The following is a 21,948-nucleotide window of genomic DNA, read 5'->3' as shown; positions in this document are numbered from 1 at the left end:
TGCATCCTGTTAATGTACAACAACACTGAGGTGCAAATAGTATGCATCTGTCAAAATAAAGTATAAATTACATGTAATTACTATTTACACATATTGCAAAGAACTGCTACTTTTATATGGTGTAAGTAGAATATATCAACTTTGTATGCTATTTCACTTAGTAAATAGCATCTACAGCTATTTTCACTTTCACAACTTTAAGTGAAAGTAGCATATTTTCTTAGTGATAATTGCTATTTACACTAAGTGTAAATAGAATCTAGTTGCTATTAACACTTGGTGTAAATAGCATCAGTTACAGCCTAATTTTAATCACCTAATGATTTGATACAATTTTAAACTTTTTTTTTCAATTATTATATATTTTCAAGTAAATTTTTTCAAATATCATTCATTATTAAATGTTATTTCATAAATATCAGTGTTTTTGAGGAGTCACACCACATTATATTTTACAATCTGAACCCAAAAAAAGGATGTTTAATTCAAGAATTAAACATGCTCCTCATAAAAGATGTGTGTTCAAGTCATTTTATGTATGAACTGCATTTTTAATATATTTTTGGATAAACGGAGATGAGACCAAAAAAAAAGAATGTCGCCATTGACCCATGTAATTATTGTTTGATTAGTGAGCTGTAGTGCAGAATCTTAAATGTTCCATTTTGTTTCCTGATATTGCTTTGTTTTAAATTTCAAAACCCTAAAACTTTCCGTTCATTTCCAGCTTTAAATTAGATTTTGAGTCCCAGATTGTCAGCGTGGCCTTTGAAGATAAAGGCGCTGTAGATAATGGAGATGATTTTTATTGTACAAATGGTTTACAAATGAATGGCTCTGAAGGAAATATTATTTCATGCAGATCAATTGATTTGCTTGTAATACAGCAAATTTGTGTGTTGTGTAAATGAGGTCTGTAGTCTTTGGAATAATTTGGCATACTTTGCATGACTAGTTTTTTCGTTTAATGGCTTCAGATCTGCTCTGTGAGAATGCTTAATCTTAAAATGACATGTGGAGCTTGGATTATCCTCAGATAAACTGGTTTTGCTATTGTCTGACACTGGCTCACAGTATATAAGCTTTTTAAAGAAGCGTTAATGATAGAAAGCCGAGCATCTTGTTTTACTCGTTTCTGTTCAAACAGCAGCCACAACAAACAAACAACTGAGGTCGTCTCAAAGGAGCCCAACATGCTTAGAAAAACACACGCATGCACCGTCTGCTTGTGACTGACAGATGAGATGTTTAATATTTCTATCAGAAGTTGATTTCCTTTGTGACTACCACCCGCACGACTGATGTTCAGAAGTGACAGCTTTTTTATTATCTTCTTTATCCTCTGTCCCACTCTTTCTCTTTGGGTTTTCTTCTCTAAAGTATACGTTTGCAGCATTTTACCTGTTACATCACCATGTTTATAGATATGTTGCCGTTCTGTCTTGTTTTTGATGCCGTGTTTCTGATATCCCTTCACATGGCCGTGGTGTTTGGCTCGATGGGATTTGGCATGCTTGGAACCTGTGTGTTTATTCTGATCTACAGGGACATCTTGCTGCGGCGGGCCATCGGGCTATGTGCTTGGCTTTAAATAATATATTAGCATTTCCTGTTTGAGCCGTGCATGTCATTAAACACCCTGGGGTATCTTTTAGATCTAGAGATGGGCAGAGGGCAGTGAAGCGCCACTTCTCTGCCTAGAAAATGGCAGTGTGGGCGCGTGCCACGTGAGAGTCATGCATTTATAGATGCTCTGTGTTGGTGCTGAGTGGATTTGATTCCATCAGATGCAAAAGAGCATTTTTTTTTTCTTTTGGTGAAAATATTTACTGAGAATTACTGTAATATGTTTACAGAGTGTGGTCCTAGTGTCAGTACAAATCAGTTAATGCATAGTGGAAATATATATGGAAATTGCATTTGAAAATGGTTTAAATTTGTTTTCTTTTACCTTTGTGATTTTGAAATGATGCACTCAACTGTGTGTATGTGTGAGACTTTCGAACCTAGCTATACTTTGGGGATAAAATTACCTCTAAAATGTTGATAATGTATGAAATGTCAAATAGAAAGCAATTTTTTTTCAACTAGAAAACAAATATGGTCAATAATAATTAGGGCTGACAAAATCTCCATTTTGCAGCCTTTTGATTATATTCAATGGGAAATGTTATCTCAATTATTGTCTAATAATATAATATCTCAGTATTTATAGACCTGTTTATGCTGCTCTGAAATGGTTAAAAGGGGTTATTTTTGTATTTATTCTATTTTCTATCAGAGGAACCATCATTTTGACCAAACAGCCATTCCTGCCAACTAGATCCAGTGTTTTCACTAAATGAACACAGGGAAGATTTACATTTAATAATTTTCATTTATATGTGCCGGTATGTCATTACATAATAATGAACAGCAATTATTATTTTGATTGATACATTTTAATAGAATACTGAGATAATACTGCCATCTGCAGGTTTGTGGAAAAACCTTAGGAATTATTAAAGAAAGAAAGTGCAATGACCACATATATCCAGCAGAGGTCCATAGGGACTTCATTTTCACTTCATTGAGTGTGTGTGGGGGGGTGGGGGGACTGGGGACTGGTAATCCCTATGTTATGGGGACAAAATGTCCTCACAAAGATGGCAATATCCAAAATCCTTGTCCTTGTGGGGACATTTGCTGGTCCCCATGAGGAAAACATCTTATAAATCAGACTAAGTGATGTTTTTTGACAATTTAAAAATGCAGAATGTCTCCTGTGATGGGTAGGTTTAGGGGGAGGGCCAGTGTAGGGGGATAGAAAATACGGTATGTACGGTATAAAAACCATTACGCCTATGGAAAGTCCCCATAAAACATGAAAACCCAACGTGTGTGTGTGTGTGTGTGTGTGTGTGTGTGTGTGTGTGTGAGTGTGAACATGCATGTTGCATTTGTGCTCTAGTATTAGTTGATTGTAGTTGAATTGTTGATTGTATTTGCCAACACTTCATTATTTAGGAAAAGTCCAGTGGGGTCAGCTGGACCCCAAGGGGTGATTAAGGGTTAAATGCTCAATTAGATGTGCATATATTTGTGATCTATGTGTGTCACAATACCCAAAATCCAACAATCCAACATCAAGATTCACATGTACTGTAATGAGGTACCAACTCGTTTCATTCTGTTGCATCATGAGGGCAGGACAATGTTCAGGACGGATAGTTTTAAACTGGTCCAGATTCCTGTGCTTCACCCAACCCTCCACCCCACCCCCACTTCTGTCCAATTAATGGATCCTATGACTTGCCCTGCATGCACTGTTGTCCCAGTGCTCATTTACACTGACTGCTTAAATCAGTCAATCAATACAATTGTTTGAACTGGCACAAAGCAAGTAATAAAATGGACTGCTGCTCAGCTACTTTTTCTGGGTCTTTTTTTTTCTCCCTCTCTCTCTGGAGGTCTCTCTCTCTGGAGGTGATAGATATTAAACGTTTATTAATCTGTGCGCTTTTGGGTAATGACGACCCTGTTTTTCATATCGCTTGGACAGTCTTCATGATAAACCAGATATCCGTGTTCCCACCAATCATGTTTAATCTCCAATGTGCATAGCCGTCGAGACCTTAGCTAGTTTTTGTTCCTTTTTTATAAATTCTGTCACATTCATAATGTATGGCTGCGTTTGGTGGCCGTGCACAGATTCTGCAGACGCAGAAGACAAATAGAGTCCTCTGAGACCACGGTGCGAAAAACAGACGCCTACCGTGTATCTCTCTTTATCTGTTCCGCCCCTCCTTTCTCAGTGGGCGTCTACGTGCCCAAAGCACGCATTTGAATGCGAGTGAAATGAGTATTCATGCTGGTTAGTTTAGCTGGCGGAGGCATTTAGATGGAGTCGAATAACCCAAGGTCCCAGAGGAGCAGGAGGGCCAGTGGAGATGAAAACGTGGAGCTTTTTTGCTGTCCGTTGTGTAACATTCGCTCTCTTGCTGTGGAGAGATGTATTTTGAGAATGTGCATGTGTGTTTGATGTTAGATTGTGGGTTGTGTCTCTGTGGAGTTTCATGGCAGGGCAGAAGGTGTGCAACCCCCCCTCCTCTCTACATACACACATCAATCTCTTTTTTAAAAAAAAAATGCTATAATAAAATATCTCCAACTGAGCAAACCCTTAGCAACCTCAAGCTGAGAGGCGATGTCGGTTGGCTGAAATGAGTCAGGTGATCGGCTTGCAGTCGTACCGTATTTTCCCTCTCTCACTCCCGCCTCTCTCCGTGTGTATCTTTCTCATTTTCTCTTCTCCCTCGCTTACGCCTTCCCTCCCTCTCTCTCTCTCTCTCTCTCTCTCTCTCTTCTAGTCTGTAGAAGGCACTCATAGTCTCTCCTGATGCACAGACAATTTATCATCCCTATCTGCTTACCAAAGTAGGACTTCTCCAGTCATCACTTTTGATCTGACAGAGCGGACTTTATTTTACTGGTGTGGGGCTTTTTTGTTGCTCTAGGAGCAGGGACGGGGAGATCAGAGAGGGGGAGAGGACAAACTCTCACCTTAACAGAAAAGCAAAGCTGTATAGAGGAAGCAGACAGTGTAGCCAGGCTGCCATCATGGATGCGAGGTGGCATTGTTCCTCATCCCAGGTAGTCTCTCTTTCTCACGGTCCGTCTCCATCCAGCCATCATCGCATGCAGAATCTTTGATGTTGTCATATCCATGCAGCGAAAAAGGCATGCACCATTTGTCTGCAGCGCTCTGCACGTAGAGCGAGTGAGAGAAAGAGAGCGAGTGAGAGAAAGAGAGAGAGGCAGAGAGAAAAGAGAATTGGGGCAGCAGTGAGGGAGTTACGGGAAAAGAACAAAAAGTTGCAGTGCTTTTGTGAGCGTGCATTTGTCGCCGATGTCTGCATCTGTTGCATCGAGTTCGCATTGCCAGAGTCATTCGTGGCATGCCAGTTTCTCGTCATCCTTAACTAGACGCTTCCTCCGGTCGTCTCGGCTGCCCACTGATGCTGTTTATTTGTACGGTCCTTTTTTGATTTGCATCTTATTTTTTTCTCTTCCTCATTAAAAGTGTGTGAAGATCAAGCGCTGTCCCCCAGTAAAGTTTAACCCAGGGTGTGTATTGTGTTGAGTGAAGTCGGCAAGTTTCCCTCTCTCTCTCACTCTTTGTTTAAGATCTAGAGCTTCAGTCTGTAACAGCGTGTTCTGTCTGTGGGCAGCGAGTATGATCCGATTTATTTATTCCCACTTGGATGACCCCTGAGAGTTGCTTGTAATGGCTACTTGTGACTCACGTGTCTTCTCAGAGTGAGTCAAGAGTACTTGGAGAACTAAGTCTTGACGCATTTGCCTGTTTTTTATTTTATTTGCAGATAATATTAAAGACAATTATACTTTACTGTAAAAAATGATTTGAACAATTTATTAAAAGCCTTAATAAAAATATTTTTTTAAGTAAATGTGAATTGGCATTTTACTAGGAAAGTAGGACGGGACTTCAATTTATTAATCTGGAATTGATTGGACCAAGAAAAGTTTAAAACAGACAAAATGAGTTTGCTAAAACAGTGTCTAAATAACTCTTTGACTTATGATTAATGTTATTGAACATTCAATTAAAATTTATGAAGAAAATGTGCTCCAATGTATCATTCACAATACGACCAGAATTTTTTTTATGTAAGATTTTAATTTAATGTTGACTTTAATAAAGATTATCAATGATGTGTTATAATTAACCAGGATATTGCAAAGCTTTTGAATGTGCTGAAATAATCGAATACCTTAATGAGAATCATTCTTGATCGATATGTAAATAATTGCACAGGAAGCCATCTTGATTTCCATCTTCTATGAAAGGTCTGGGTTCTCTATTATTCATCTTAGTACAGCATTCGAGGATGGAAAATGGAGAGCTTAACCTGCACTTCTTATTGTGTTTTAGCTCTTTTGAAGTTGAATCTCTTGTACAGGATGTCAGCGAGCACATATGGAGGCCCTGTGGGCCAGCTCTATAAATTCCTGTGCATGCTAGTTGTATACTAGCAGGCGTATCTCCATTGTGTTTCCTGTGATTTTTTTTTTTTCTTCAGCTGTTCTTGATAGAGAAAACTGCAGTGCATCAGTAGCCATTTTTTATTCATTGTATGAGCTCTCAGTATTTTAAACACAGCTCTCAGCAAAGTGAGGCTGCATTTAGCACCAGGTCCTCTCTATGAATATTCACACTTCATTAGCGGCTGCTAAGTTATCTGGCAGACTTTGATGTTCTTGTGCTTTCCCTCGCCCTTTCTTTCTCTTACTTTGGCTGGAGGAAAGGAATATGGAGAAAAAGAATAAAAACGGATAGCGAGAAATCAATGGTTTGCTTTGCGGGTCCCAGCTGATCCACCGAGGCGATTCGGTTTTTATTTCCTATAATTTTGAACAGGCTGAATCTTCATGTCACCATGGCAACAACAACAGACGGTGCACTGTTCTGAGGTATTCGTATTCTTGGTGGAATACTAGAATCTTCATGACTGAAAGAGATGGAGAGATAGAGGTGAATGTGAGTGTCTGAGCCATCTCGGACCAGCTGTAACATTTATACATTTATAAACTGGTTTTTGAGTGTAAATTATTACAAGAACAAGGACTTGAGAAGAGTGGTATCTATGGAAGCTTGTTTCCACCACTAAATAAAAAAAGGCCGTCGCGACTTTTTATATCACAATTGCCTTTTTTTTTCTTGGAATTGTAAGTGTACATCTCGCATTTCAGTTTTTTTCTAAGAATTGCGTGATATAAACTCACAATTGCGAATTATAAAGTCAGAATTGTGAGACATACATTTTGTAATACATTTTGGAAAGCCGCTTCAGACAGCGCTTAAGTTGACCAAAAAAAAAAAATTCACAAAGATCCTCGTAATCACAGTCTTAAATGAGTTAAAGTCGAAATGGGTACTGCAGTCCAAAATTCAAAATATTGGAATTGGAATCGTCGTTTCCCCCTCCTCCTCAGACTTGACGCTCACGCTGTTGCCAGCTTGAGGACACGCAACAGGAGCAAGCACAAATGACAATGAAAGCCACACTGTAAGCTGATGAGTTGATTTATCTGTGTTTTAATATGCTCTCGTTCTCTGGGCTTTTTAGGTCGGGTAGAATCTGCGATCTCTGACCCAGTTTGTTCGCTGGCTTTCCAACCAGAATTTTATATGTTCGCTTTGTATCTTTCTAGTAAGTTTTTCTCACTATAGTCCTTTATCTTGCTCACTGGGGTTGTAAGGCAGTATTCTTAACGCAGTACGTAAGCTGCTTACATACATTTATTCTGAAAGTTGCTTATAAAAATAAGTTTTAATTGAAAATTTCTTTTTGGAGTTTATACATCCAACATTAAGTATAGCCAATTTAAGTTTGGAACAATATGTTGAATTATTAACTATATAATAATGTCACACTTACTAGTTATCTCTGTTTTTTCATACATACAAATATATAGATGGATTTTAGGAAGGAGGTCCCTCATACAAGGTTCATCATATTTGGGGGTCCTTGCTATGATAAAGTTTGAAAACCCCTGCATTACAGTAACATATTAGAGCTGCAACTAACGATTATTTTTTCTGTCGACTAATCTAGCGAATTATTATTATTTTTTATTATTTTTTTATTTTTCTCGATTAGTCGACTAAACTAACGATTATTTTTCCGGATTAATCTGATGATTCTTTTTCACTGATTAGTATTTCAAAGAGGGTAGTGAATTTGTATATTATTTTAACATGAAATCAATGCATGATGACAATATTAATTGTATTTCAGCCATTTTATAATGAAATATATGAACACAAGAAGCTTTTTAAACATTATGTATAATGATACTATTCATCATAAAATGTATACAGAGTAGGCCTAATTAGGAAAAGTTGTTTACTATAATAGTTGAGTATGATTTACTTATTGATTTGTGTCAATAGTAAACGAAAATGCACTTGTATTTATCTGCAAAAGGTTCACATACAGGAGCTTTCAGCATAGTTTTAATGTATAACTAGTCGTCTATTTTGAAGATATAGCCTACATGTGCATAAACAATGCCCAAACTTCAAAGACACATTTAAATTATTAAACCTTGAGGCATATCTTAACTTTAATGTTACTTTAATCATGTAAACTACCTATATACAGCATGTTATTATGCACATGTGTTTAGGACAGAGGGGAACCAGGTCGCATTTGCAGCAGATATATGCTGCCCATAATAAATAAAAGCACGAGACGTACTGGGGTCGGAGAAGAACACCGGAAAATGTGACCGAATGGACAATATTCTTCTGCATTTGCAATACACGTGCCACGGTTCAGCTGCGCGAGATGAACACTGGCAGTGTGAAAGCCCAATGGACGCGCGCGGCTCCCGCTCTCCACGCGCACAGCTTCTGCTCTGCCACCGCATTCAGTGTGAAACCGGCGTTACAGAGCGAACAAAGCACAGTTTTATTCGGCTTCTGTTTAAAGTACTCCCACACTTTTGAATGTCGCGGTCTGGCTTTATATGATAAATGATCATTTTCACTATGCCCGGGAGCAGAAGCCGCCATTATTCTAGATCTGTTCTATTCTAGAACGCAAATAATGTGACGCCCACGCGTCGACGCATTTCACGCATGTCGACGTATTTTCGATGACGTTGACGCGTCGTTGCAGCCCTATAACATATTACGTTTTGCTGTAACGCAGTAGTGTAAGGTATTACTAATCAATTTTCAGTAATATTTTACTCGGTACACGGTACAACGCTCATGTTACAACACACTTTTAGCCCAAAATTGAATTAAGAAAAACGGGGGTGGAGCCAGACAGCGAGACATTAACTAATGAAAAATTCAAGTTATAACCTGTTCGTGGTCAGTCAATGTTCGTGGTCAGTCATAGCCATGTGTGGTGTCCAAGTTTGCAAATAAAGAGTCTCTGAGCTCCGCCATTACTTCCGGAGAGTGTGGTCAAATTTGATCGTGGTCATAGATATATCGATAGTAGATGCCTCATTCTACTGATCCGGCATCTACGTATACATCTATGACCACGATCAAATTTGACCTCACTCTCCGGAAGTAATGGCGGAGCTCAGAGACGATCGCGTTCCTCTGTTAAGAGGTAAAATAATAGCATAAATACTGCTCGGTTTCTTGCAGAAACTGATCGTTTCGCTAGATAAGACCCTTATTCATCGTCTGGTATCGTTTAAAGCCCTTTGAAGCTGCACTGAAACTGTCATTTGGACCTTGAACCGTTTGGGTCCCACTGAAGTCCATTATATGTAGAAAAACCCTGGACTGTTTTCATCCCAAACCTTAATTTCTTTTCGACTGCAGAAAGAAAGACATGGACATCTTGGATGACATGGGGGTGAGTAAATTATCAGCAAAAGTTTATTTAAAAGTGAACTAATCCTTTAATGAATGAAGATGGTAGAAGAAGACTGTACATTCATGAGATGGACGTATGCGCATTACTTCGAGTTTGTCAGAGATAAGGACAAGAAGAACGCAATAGTCAAATGCAAATGCAGTCAAATGCAACCTTGTCTAAAACCGAAAGAACTATCGACATCGCAAAATAGCACTATAAATTTAAAAGAACATCTCTTGCACTTTGTGCATGACGGTTTTGTGTTGTGCAGTGAACCTCTTGAATTCAAAGAGAATAAAATGACAACAATTAAGAAAAGAACAAATGTGCATCTTGTCATGGCATTTGAGTTTACATACAGTTCTGTTGTGTCTAATATGAATAGACCCAAGCTTTTCCCAGATATTGCCAGATAATCACTTTACCTCTACCATACTTTTAACAGACTTGGATCGTTTGGGATTCTGTCTGTCATCCTTTTTTTGCATTTTCTTGAGCCTTCACTTTGCCAATTATATGCTACGTGGTCAGTAGCCTGGATAGCCCACAGTCATTATGCTACATCATATCGCCTTCTACTGGATGTAAAATGCTCTGTAGTAACCTACATTTTGTCATTTTAGAATGTTAAGTTCTACTTATGTAGTTATTTTGGTGAAAGTAACTCAAAAGTAATACAGGAGTAATGTAACGCATTACAATTCTGAGACAGTAATATTGTAAGGTAACGAATTACTTTTAAATGACAGTAACAAGTAATGTATTACAGTTTGGAAGTAACTTGCACAACACTGCCAATTAATCACAGAAAAATTGAATTAGTTAATTATCGATTGACAGCACACATATATATATATATATATAGGGCTTGACATTAACTTTGGCTAGTGGTTTTCCAACGTTACTAGCCACTCAGCATTTTCACTGGCCACAATTTTGACAAATCGATACCATGCGGAAAGAACTGCCATGTAGATATTCTTAATATCATCTCAATTTGGCAACAGGTATACGAGGCTGCTGTCATTTTAAGACCTGACACACGGCTCCATTACTGTTACGCATGCGTTTTCTTTCTCAACTGTTTACGTTCGCTTAAAACATAACTGTGTTTACGTGAATACTCACCAAGACTGGCATTTTGTGTGTATTTAAGCAGCGAAAACTCAATTTGGAACTGAGAGGCGGTTTTATGTGCGCACACTTTGGGTTTGAGCACAAAATCTGCGAGAGTGAGTAAAATTTTGTGCAATAAGTGCAATTCCATGCCAAAATTCAAGTCCCGTAACACCAACAATATTAATCCAGAGCGTGCATATATATAAATAAAAATGCAAAACAATGCAAATTCATAGCCATTATAAAAAAAATTCATGGCTGCAGAATTGAAAAAAAGCTGAATTAAGAAGTTAATTTTGGGGTAATAAGGGTAGGGTTGGACAGGTCAGTAGGTCAGATCCACCCACTTCCTGTACCTCTCTTATCCAGGGCATGTAGAGCTGGCTCAGTCAGGTCCTACTTTTAGTCTGTCTCTGTAGATCAGTCTGGCAGCTGAGAGATAATTGGAGAGGGATGAATGGAGGTGGAGCTTGAAAAGTGTGTGTTTTGTGAGCGTTTGAATTGAGGTAACTCCTTTCTCATTAGGGCACAGCTGGTTCCCCCTCTGTGTTCACAGGTGAACTGAGCGTTGTCGTCTCTCTCTGCCTCCACTCCCCCGCCCATTTTGGCTCTGTCGCTTATTGTGCCTGTTGGCAGTGCAGTAATTAAGAGCAAGCAAAACAGGGAGTCAAATACTGTATATGTAGTGTATGTGAGTGTGTGCGCAAATGATGCTCTGTTAGCACACCCACTGTCTCTAACATGCTGCACTGTAGTTATTCAGCAAGAGGAAAATGGACAGTCATAATGTAGGCCGCTTCTGTCCCCTTCATCCGCCTCAGCACAGCTGTTGAGTGGGCAGTGGATGGAGGAGAGCGGTGATCTCAGGCAGATGGATGCTGAAGGCTCGGTCTTAGTCATATGTGACTTCTCTGCAGAAAACAGCCTCACGCTCAAGAGCTTGTGTAACACCACATCTGAGGACTTAGATCTGAGTTTTGACACTTTGCTGAGGGGCAGTGTTTCCAAAAGAGGAAAGAGTGAAAGAGAAGGATGGTTTCTGGTGCTCAGCTGTGTGAGAGGTATTCAGATAGAGATCCTAACAAAGGTTTGGGTGGACATGTTCATGTAAAGCAGCCAGTCACAATGACATGTAATCATTTAGCAGATTCCTTTCCCCACCATATACAGTTAGGGCTCGATGATATATCAGTTTTTGCCTTTTGATCATATATTACTAGACACCAAGTGTAAATAGCTGTAGATGCTATTTACTAAATGAAATAGCATACCAAGTTGATAAATTCTATTTACACCATATAAAAGTAGCAGTTCTTTGCAATTTGTGTAAATAGTAATTTTACTATTGTTGTATTTTAACAGGATGCAGTAATAACAGAGTGTAAATTATTATATTTATTAAAATTATTCAATGGATGCTGCCTTAATAGGAAAAGCCCTCCCTACATCGACCCCTAACCCTACCCAATAAATGCTTTTATTATTATTAAACATTTCGTTAGGCACTTTATTTCCACATTTAGAACATTTTCTTAATTTGTATGCAAAGTAAATGCCTTTCCGATGTGATTTGTGAGGAGAAAAGAGATGAGAGCAAGCTCTGCAAAAGGTGTACAATTTACTGATTGCGCCACTGAAGACGTTGAAACAACTGTTTTTTTTTTAATCTTGTTTTGCCCAACCAGGCATTGTTAGTGCGAATAGCACTTGCCAACAAGACACGCCATTTGCACTTGGTGTGAATAGACACTCCGATATTACAATTGTTACAACCTAATGAGTAATTGTAGCCAAATATGAATCAGAATTTCTAATTGATTCATCGAAATGGGTCGTTTGAACTAATTCACAGAAATAAATCGACTCTATCAGTGTTTTTTGCTATAGAGATTTACATTAGAGATGCTTTTAAAACAGCTTAATTTTAACAAGGAAGGATCTCAAAACTAGTGCCTGTATCCACTTTTGTGTCCTTGAACGCTCTTTTGTGTCCTTGAACGTCCTTTTTTTTCTTTTTCTTTTTGTTGGGTGGGTGGGGGGGGGGGTGTCGACAGCTTGTAAAAAAGTAGTTCTGGGTTTTTTAGCTTGTTTGCTATACACCCTGTCATATAGCAGCTTTTAGGCATTGTTCTGTTTGTTGTTATCAGTCAGAAATGACAAGGAGACCGCTTCATGCAATACAAAGTCAATGGAGAGAGTTGGATTGGAGTACTGGAGTAATGGCAGCTTTGGCGCCATAGAAATACACTATATATATATATATATATATATAGATATATAGATAGATAGATAGATAGCCTGGAGAGAAAAGAGACTTTTTTCAAACACTTGGGAATCTTTCTAAACCCAAACTTCTGAACGCATTGTGTGAATGTTCAATATATAATGCCAAGCTTTACTTACAACTTGACATGGTTTATCAGGCACAACAGTGATAGCTCTTGGATCTCCACGTGTACAGTGTACTTGTACTTGTACACTTGTACTATCTTTCAGTTACCTCTCTACATCTTCAACTCCCTTTTCTAGAACTCCTTCCTTTATCTCTGTGGTCAAGGAAGAGTCCAAGTGTTGTCTCATGCTCAAGCCTATGCATTATTAAGCTCTTTTATCAGACATTACCACATATCGGTTGACTTCTAATCTCAATGTCCATGATAGTTGCAGTCTTTTATATATTACATGTCAGCTCACTGAATGAGAGATGGCGCAGCATGGTTGACTTCACTCAACGTAGGCTCCCAGGATCTCTGCGTTATTATTCTTTCTCTCTCTAGAGTCGGGCAGACGGATGCCGCTACCGGCCTTTAGCAAGGGCTCTGTTGTGCACTCCTGCTGCAACACATTACCTCCATGTATCCCAACCTTCCAGCAGCAGCAGCAGCAGCACACAAACCAGCACTGTAACGTCAGGGATCTAAATTATTCACCCGCACTGACCTACTTGCAGGGTGTTTTAGAGCTGGGAGTTGAGCAGATATCGCTGCAAGGAAAATGGCAACCATGTGGTTATGGCAACCACTTTAAAACAACTGTGCAGTGTGCCCTCCCACTCCTACTTTCCTCTCCCTTTCTTCTCCCTCTCTCTCTTTCCGTGTTGTTCCGTGTGGTCCGCATGGCTGTGATGATGGTGAAAGGTCCTGATTGGCGTGGGCATTGCCCTGGAGCCTGTGGGCAGACCGTGTGAGCTCAGAGACAAATCGATGTCTCCCTGTGCGCGCGCACACTCAGCCAGCCCTGCATTTCTATTGGGACAAGCACACATGCATGTACACGTTTGGCCAGCTGGCAAATGTATACACACTCTGGCTAATTGCAGAGAGAGAGAGAAGTGTGAAGACTGGCACTAAATGGATGCCACCAAAGCGACATCGTCAGATGGAATTTTCTGCCGTAGCGCTGAGAGGAACGTCAAGCTCGCTGCCTTTTTGCATAGTTGATGGAGAATTCCTGCACGGAGAGACGTTCTGAGCTATTAAACCACAGTCGGATACCATCTTTGGAATTCAAACCGTGAAATCTCAACATGGCTTTCTTTCCCTTCGGAACCATCACTGGAGCAGAGGCAAGATTTCCTTCAGTATGTGTTGTTGTGCGCGTCTCAGCGCCGTGCATTGTCCTTGATAGGGCTTGTCTTTAGATTTGCTTCCTATGGTTTTATTTCAGATTAAAAGGCACGTTTGATGAGATTGTTTTCCAGCGGGACGGATGGATGCGAGTGGATTTGATGCTCCTCACACCACATGTTTCTGCGTGACTGTCTGTATAAAACAACTGCCGGCAAATTTGTATTCGTCAGGGGATTTGTGAAATTGTGTGTATGTGTTTGTGCTGCTCTGATCGATATTTCCAACTGCCTTGAAGTGGAAGTCTCTCAAGACTGTACTATAAGACAATTTGGCATGCTATAATCCACAGAAAGGGCCATTTTTGTGGAAAAGTTGTGACCTTTTACCATTAGGACACCTTTGATCACACCTGTGAGTCAAAGCTCAGAGGACCTGTGAGAGATGTCAAAGTGGTAGTGGAAAGGACATTTCTTTTTCGTTCCTCTCGCTCACGCAGCATGAGGCCTTAGATGACACAGCAGCCCTATAAAACTGTAATGATGCCACAAGGTGTTTTTGTCTAACCCTCTCTCTCTCTCTCTTTTGTGTCTCTCTGGAACAGGATGATCTTCTGGTAGCGTCGGCAGAATGTCCCAGTGACGATGAGGACATCGATCCTTGCGACCCAAGTTCAGGTGGGTTAGGTTAGTCATCTTTCTTTTATATTATTACTGTCCACATGTCCTTTTCCTCCAAAAATGTTCTCCATTTTTTAATTGTTCTGTTTGAAACCACTCCATGTAAGATTATTTGACTACAGTATAAGTTAAAAGAAAGGGAAAACATTTTTCAGTAGTGGCCAATCAATATAATTTGGGGTGAAAAAATCTTCATACCGGTAATTGACTTTACTAAATGCGCTTTAGTTCAAAAATAGTGTTTAAAATACCAAATGGCATCAGCCAAGCAGACACATTGTACACCAGACAAACGAAAACAGTATGGGAAATAATGTGTCCGGCTTGTCAAGATTCCAGCGGAAAGTCATTTTTCTGCCCGCACTGAATGTAAAAATTCAACCCAACAAAACCACAGCCAATCAGACCAGGGCGAGCCGAAGAGCGTAAAACTTAGAACCCATCTTGTATTTTCGGCACTTCCATGATGCTTCTTTGGGCGGCACCCATTTTATGGTGTTCCTTGTGGATCTTGAGGGATTCGTCATATCTGATGTTTCTCAACTTTGAAAAGCAACCTCTCCTAGGCTCATCCATGTTTGATGATTAATAATCCGGGGCTATGGTGCAGAAATAGAAACCGAGCGACTGACAAAATGTAGCGGCGTTCACCGGTTGTCGCAGCTGGTTCGAACAGGCGCTCAGATTAACTTGAAAGAGCTTTTATGGTTTTGTTGCCGGTTAGGACGCGCTGTTACCTGAGCTCCATTGTTGCTTATGTGTTCATTTATCAAAGTGTTCGCAGTGTGTGCTGAAATATATGTTTGTATAATCTGCTTTTGCCTCTTTAAACAGACATTAATACCTCATTAAACCACATTAAATCCTTTACCATGTTTATGTGCTGTAAATATAGTATTTTAATTTTCTTTCTGGCACAGAGGGAGCTCATTGCTTAGATGAGTTTTTAAATAGGTCATTATATTAAACAATCTTAAACGTGTGCCTGTCATCAAATTTCTTTGTGCTTCTGTATAATTTCAGCCAGGGCTTAAAAACAAAATCAAATATTCAATCGGTTCACTCAGAGCAGAAATAATTTTTTAACGTTTCTGTTCATGCGTCGCTTCTGTAACAGTTTTGTTCCGAAAACGGTTTGATTAGAAATACTGGTTAATAACATTATTTATTTGCCTACACTTTACACCAGAGCTTGAATTGAACTTTATACTAAGAGCTTGTGACTAAACCTTGTAACTCGAGTGGATCCTCAAACTGTCAGCAAAACCTCATACAGTAGCTTCACCCGCCTCGATTGTGATAAGGTGAATAAAAAAATGGTTCTTTGAATAAGTAAAAACACAATATGTGAAAAGGTTAATGTTTTATGCATTTGAGGGGCGGAGAAGAGTGCCTTGGACTGTTATTTGCTGTCTAGTCATAGCCAATACAGCCTGCGCATAATCTTTTATAACACAAGCTTTTTGCCAAATATATTAAAAGGGTCATATGATGCTATTTTCAAAGATCATTTTGTATATTGGTGTAATAGAATGTCACCATGCTTTAATCTTCAAAAAAGACATTATTTTTCACATACTGTACATTATTATAGCTCCTCTATGCCCCGTCTTTCTAAAACACGTCGATTTCTGCTGCCTAGAAAAGCCTAGTGTGCTCTGATTGGCCAGCTGACCCTGGCCAAAGGACTGAGGGTGTCGGAAATGTAATGCCCCTTACCACAATCACGAGCCTCAGCTTCCAAAGCAATTACAAAGACAGTTAATTATGTCAGCAGTTTTACCACATCAGTTCGAGCCTGAGTCGAGTCGGATTCTGAAAATGCAGATGACCAAGCCGAACGATCAGAAACTGGTATGTATTTGCAGTACACAAGCCACGGTGCAGCTGAACATGACAAACGCCGCCAGTGTGAAACAATGCGTAGTGCATCTATGTTTGTCATCTTTTCACCACAAGTTATAAGCAGAGAACAGATGATACTGTTTTTGTAAACATAAATCCATCTCTGCAATTTTGTTTGTAGGAACGACAAACAATATGCATTACTCTACACTGCACAAAACTCATTTGAAAAGCCAATAGCAAATACGTCAACAAATAATAAAACATACTCATACAGGCTCTGAATCAGAAGCGCCAGATTGCCCTACCAATGTTGGAATTACCCCTTTTGTTTTAGAAATAGCCTTTGTGCACAGCCAGCCTTGTACCATCTCAGGTTCACTTCAGAAAACTGTCCTCCATAAAATGTGCTGCACACACACAAACATTTGGTTTGTACTGTTCTAAGAACAGTGTAGTAAATAAATCTCAACCACCAATTCCTAATTGCGTCCACAAGTGCTGCTTTTACTTTCCCATAGAGAAACACAGCGTCTCCACAAAATGGTGACGATAACTGAAGCCACGCCTTCTTTCATTGTGTATGCATTTGGGCGGCATTATGCAAATATTTCCACCTAGTGCCGTAGGTCGGTGAGGGAGAATGATCGAGGAATTTCAGTTAGGCCTTGATCTGCCTTCTCTTTTAGATAGAATACATCTTTTTGTGGGAGACTGAGCTTTGTAAGTGTCTGACCATACATAGTCACAATACTTAATCCTTTAAAAAAAAAAAAAATTAATTCCTGAAAAGTAGCTGTTCTAAACTAACCTGCAATTTTTGTTTGGTCTCAAAACACAACACACTGAATATAACCTGCCATGATGACAAATAAGGGTGTGAACCCACACTGGTCTCATGGTTCGGTTCGATTACGATTATCATGCCATTGATTCGGTTCAATTCAATATCACAATGCACTGCATCCTCATGTATACAATTTTGTGTCAGTCAGTTATATGAACTGAACCTTTAATTTTACCTGCTCAAAGAAAACACGCTTCTTGAATGTATCAAACAAAACTCAAGTCTGGGCAAAGAAGACATAAGACAACAGGAGTGTTTAGAACAAATACACAAAATACTAAAAGCCACTTCAGGTGGTGGTCTGGGCCGCATTACTGTCAAAACTAAAGTGTTAATGCATCTGGTTGTTGAAACCACATATGTAAATTTTACTCCTCGCAACAATGCAAAAAAAAAAAAATGTACGCACGTGTTATGGGCTATATGACATGTTATAGCCTGATATGGTCTATTACTGAACCGATACCGAATCGTCCTCATCTGCATCGCGATTAATTTCGACACCCCTAACAGAGCATGTGAGCGGAGCGGGGAGCGTAGCGGTAATATTTCCTCCAGAGCGGTGAGCGCCTTTCTGAAGATTCCGCTCAACTCGCTCAACCCGCTCAACCCAGAATGCCCTTTGGCGATTTGCTAGATCTAGAATCTGTCAAATAGCTAAGCAATAGTGGAGCAATAGGTTATGGAGTTCAAATATTGTTTTAATGAAGTTGCAAGTTTTTACATAAATGTAAAAAGTTAAGAACGAGCAGGGAGAAGAAATTGAAAGGGAGTGTGGAGAGATTGTGAGAGTTAGCTAAGATATTGGAATCTAAATCGACACATTGCCAGAAAGCACGAGGATGTGCTACGCAAACATGGCAGTGCAGCAAAAGGTGAGCTATTATTCGATAATAAATTAATAGATAAATAGGTAAGGCATGGTAGGTCTATCGTACGGAGCCCTGCTCTTATTACATGCAGACAAAAATATACTAATAAATATTTAGTTCCCATGAATTAAGAATTCGTTTTCTCATTTCTAAATCGTAGCCACGAATTAAATTCGTTCCCACAACTTCTTAATTCGTTCTCCCTGGTTAAGTAAATCGTGGCCACGTTGAACTAATTCGTTCTCCAATTTTATTAAAACTATAGGGAACGGATTATTACAATGTGGCCACGATCTAATTAAAATGAGGAAACAAATTATTAAAACATGCTGACAGGTGGTAATGAATTGGTAATTCGTTATGCAATCATGGAAAGCAATTTTTTTTTTTTTTTGCACTCTGCGCAAAAGTTCAATTAAGAATTTTGGACTAATAGTTAATTTTAAAACTTTGATCTAGGCCTATAGCCTGTATATTTTTATTTATATAATTAGGCCCATTAATTCGTTTAACTTTACAGCATTCTTTTTGTACAATTGATACAAGCCAATTTAAATTAATCAATGCTGCATTTGCATAGGACATAGTATTTGAATTCATGATTGGTTACCTGCCAAATTAAACTTTTAAACAGAACGATAAAATAACATTGTTAACAGGTTAATGGTAATTTCAAACAAGCGTTTCCATTCAGAATGTGTACACTTAAACTTAAAAATAGTTTTTGTTTATGTTCCTGTTAAAATTTTGTTCGTTTCCGGATTTAGTTTATTCATTTTTACCTGCTTTATGCATAGTTACTAGGGATGGGTAGCCTGACGTTGTCAAACTCAATTCTAGTCAGAATTTAAGTCTGATACTGCTCCGCTGGGCTGTGATTATGGGGCGTTTCAACCGAACCAGGAAAGACCTCAATTGGATAGACCTACAACCAATCAGAGCAACGGAGCGACGCATAACGTTAGTTGTCAAATGTCAACAGAACTCAACTGCACTGTGTTGCCAAGTCCGCGGGTTGAAGCGACCCCAATTATGTGATATACAGACCCAGGAATGTGAATTTTAGCTATTGGGCTTGTTTTTGGCTAGTTTTGAGTAGCAATTGGGCAGGTTTTGTTGTAAAAACTTGGCAACCCTGTCTGCCTGCACGCTGGAATAAGTAACGTTAGAAGAAAAAGATGAGTGTAAAAGATCTTTGCCGGTGTTGTAAAAAAATTATTTAAGGATACACAGAGTACTTACCAACACGATCATCATTTCGGAGAGAAATAATAAAGGTGGATGCATATACGAACAAGTTCTCCGTTTAGGATTAGAACAAACTCAACCCAAGCGCCTTTGATGCTGTGGATGATTACGTTACTGTTTATCATCTGTCCATCTTCGTCTAAAGCCCGCCCAAACAATTTCATTGGTCCGAACAGTTTCTTTTCGGGCACAATTACTTCTCTACGGATCAAGTCCAGACCGAACTGCCCGAGTTAAAATGTTGTGGGCGGGACTTAGTTCGGCTGGCATCCAGGCTAAGGGATGGGCATTTTTCAGAATATTTGTACTCATAAAAAACGCATTTTTGAATATTCTTTTATTTAAATGAGAAAGACGTTATTTTTTAATCATCAAGTTGTCACCATTTTTAAACAAGCTTACGATTAGGCAATATACACAACAAGCTTACGTTATATCTCAATGTTTTTTTGTTCAAAACATAAAAAAATATGTGTAAAACAAAAAAAATATAAAGAACAAACGCATTATAAGCTCAAGTAGCACAAACAGAAAAAACTCTAATAAAGCAGACTGTGTCAGTTATCATGCAGAACGTACACTCGGGTCGGCATATGGTTATCGTGTTTATATTGTTTCACATGTTCATGTTGAGAAAAAAAAATCCACATACTCGGGTGAAAAAACGCGCTCCGCTGACAGAAGTTGCAAACACACAGATAACGGTGTGCTAAGCGAAGATTCTAACACCACTTTGTGTTTTCTGTTCTTAAACCCGTCCCATTCGATGAAACTTAAAGGAAGCATCTCTCGAGATCATTTTGCTATCATAAGTTATCTCGCTCTCACTCGGGGTACAGCTGCGCAGTATGCGTATACGTACCTGCAGTCGTGAATGCAGTGATGGACAGTCCTCATTCGCCTGCTGTTTGGATTTCACGTGATTTCTCATTGTGTTTTCTCACAGTAATTAATTTAATTAATTACTCAATTAATTACTTAATCAAAAGTAACTTCACTTTGTACAATTTTCATCTAAGTAATTCCAAACATCGCGAGGCAGACGACGACATTATGTGATCAAATCATAGACTGTAAAAAAATATGGACGTAGTGTCCGTGACGTCACAAAGAGGATTCTGAAGAGCAGTTTTGAAGCGTAAAGTATGGACGAGCTGGCTGTTGCCATCTTAGCAGCGCGTCACTCCCGGATAATAGAAAATGGGCAAAGAGGCAGGACGTGGGTGAAGCTGAGGTGACGCGATGACTAACAGACAGCAGATAAATGACTATCCACCTGTCACTCAAAGTGGCCACGCCCTTAATTATGCAGAACTTTAAGGCTTTATATAATGTAAACGAATGAGTTATAAAAAAAAATCCACCCCCCACAGTTGTCATGAAGGGCAAAATTAGCCATATAGACCAAAACCACAATTTGTATCAGGCTGTAAACATGTTTTTTTCTACTGTAAAGTTGGGCATTTTAACATGGAGCGCAATGAGATTCTGCTCCCTTCTGGAGCCTGTCCCTAGCGGCCAGTCGATGAATTGCAGTTTAAGTCACTTCTGTATTGGCTTCAAGAGAAACTGCTGGATGTTGCCGCTTGGATCAAATACAATCAACTTATTAACACGCTCCACAGCGCCACCTAGTGGATTTAGTTATAACTGTGGGTTTTAGTGGGATTTATCATGGATTCACTACATTTACGGCCAGCAAAGCAACGTAGTAAAATTCGAACAGCGTTTTTATTATTTTTCGAATATTAATTACAAATCCATTATTCGACTATTTGTGCACACCCCTAATAGTTACATAAGCAAAATCTGTATTTTTGATCATTTTAACTCATGATCCCTCTTTCTCACCAATTGTGTGTGGGATCAAGAGACCTGGCAAATTTTGTTGAGGTATAATTTCAGAAAAGGCCAGCGTGCATGCTAGCGTTGCACATACTGCTTTTCCTATTTCTCCACGCAGCGGGTGCATCCTGGCTACTCGGTCGACTGCACAAACCACTTTCGACATGAAAAATGAAGCACAAAGGTTAACCCAATCTGAATTCCTTCAGCTGGCTTAGTTACAGCAACCAATGGCCTATGCAGCAGTCATAATATACATAGGGCAATGAAAGCATGTCCATGACAATGAAAAAATGTGCTGACAAATCATGCAACGATCTTGCTAATAAGCAGGAAGAAGAAACATAAAATGTTGGCCAAAGCTGAAAGGTCTCAGATAAATGATGTTACGGGTCCTCAAAGCGTCCTCCTTCTACACAACATTTTTAAAAACAGATGTTTGTGCAGAGGTCACCATCCATAATTCCCTGCTGTAGTTTGTCATCATTTCATTTCCCGCACCTGTGAGTTGCAGTGGATCGGACCTAAGCTGTA

At 39.2% G+C, this 21,948-nt stretch overlaps 1 protein-coding gene across 7 annotated transcripts in view; it reads left to right on the top strand.

Moving 5' to 3' along the window:
• The window catches only part of nrxn1a (neurexin 1a), a gene marked incomplete at its 5' end in the record, with an annotated part of 214,886 nt that overhangs the window by 187,692 nt on the left and 5,246 nt on the right, over window positions 1-21,948 (top strand). For 4 of the 7 annotated variants that reach the window (XM_079846107.1, XM_079846106.1, XM_079846108.1 and 1 more), the window contains one exon: window positions 14,682-14,754. In XM_079846107.1, coding sequence (XP_079702233.1) covers window positions 14,682-14,754 — 73 coding nt within the window. Of the gene's footprint in view, window positions 1-14,681; window positions 14,764-21,948 lie in introns of all 7 variants that reach the window. The other 3 variants (XM_079846109.1, XM_079846112.1, XM_079846111.1) reach the window with 1 other exon arrangement.

The sequence above is a fragment of the Gobio gobio genome (assembly GCF_949357685.1).
Source record: "Gobio gobio genome assembly, chromosome: 20".
NCBI lineage: Eukaryota > Metazoa > Chordata > Actinopteri > Cypriniformes > Gobionidae > Gobio > Gobio gobio.
Note: the sequence above shows the minus strand (reverse complement) of the source record. Positions and strands in the feature narration are given on the sequence as shown.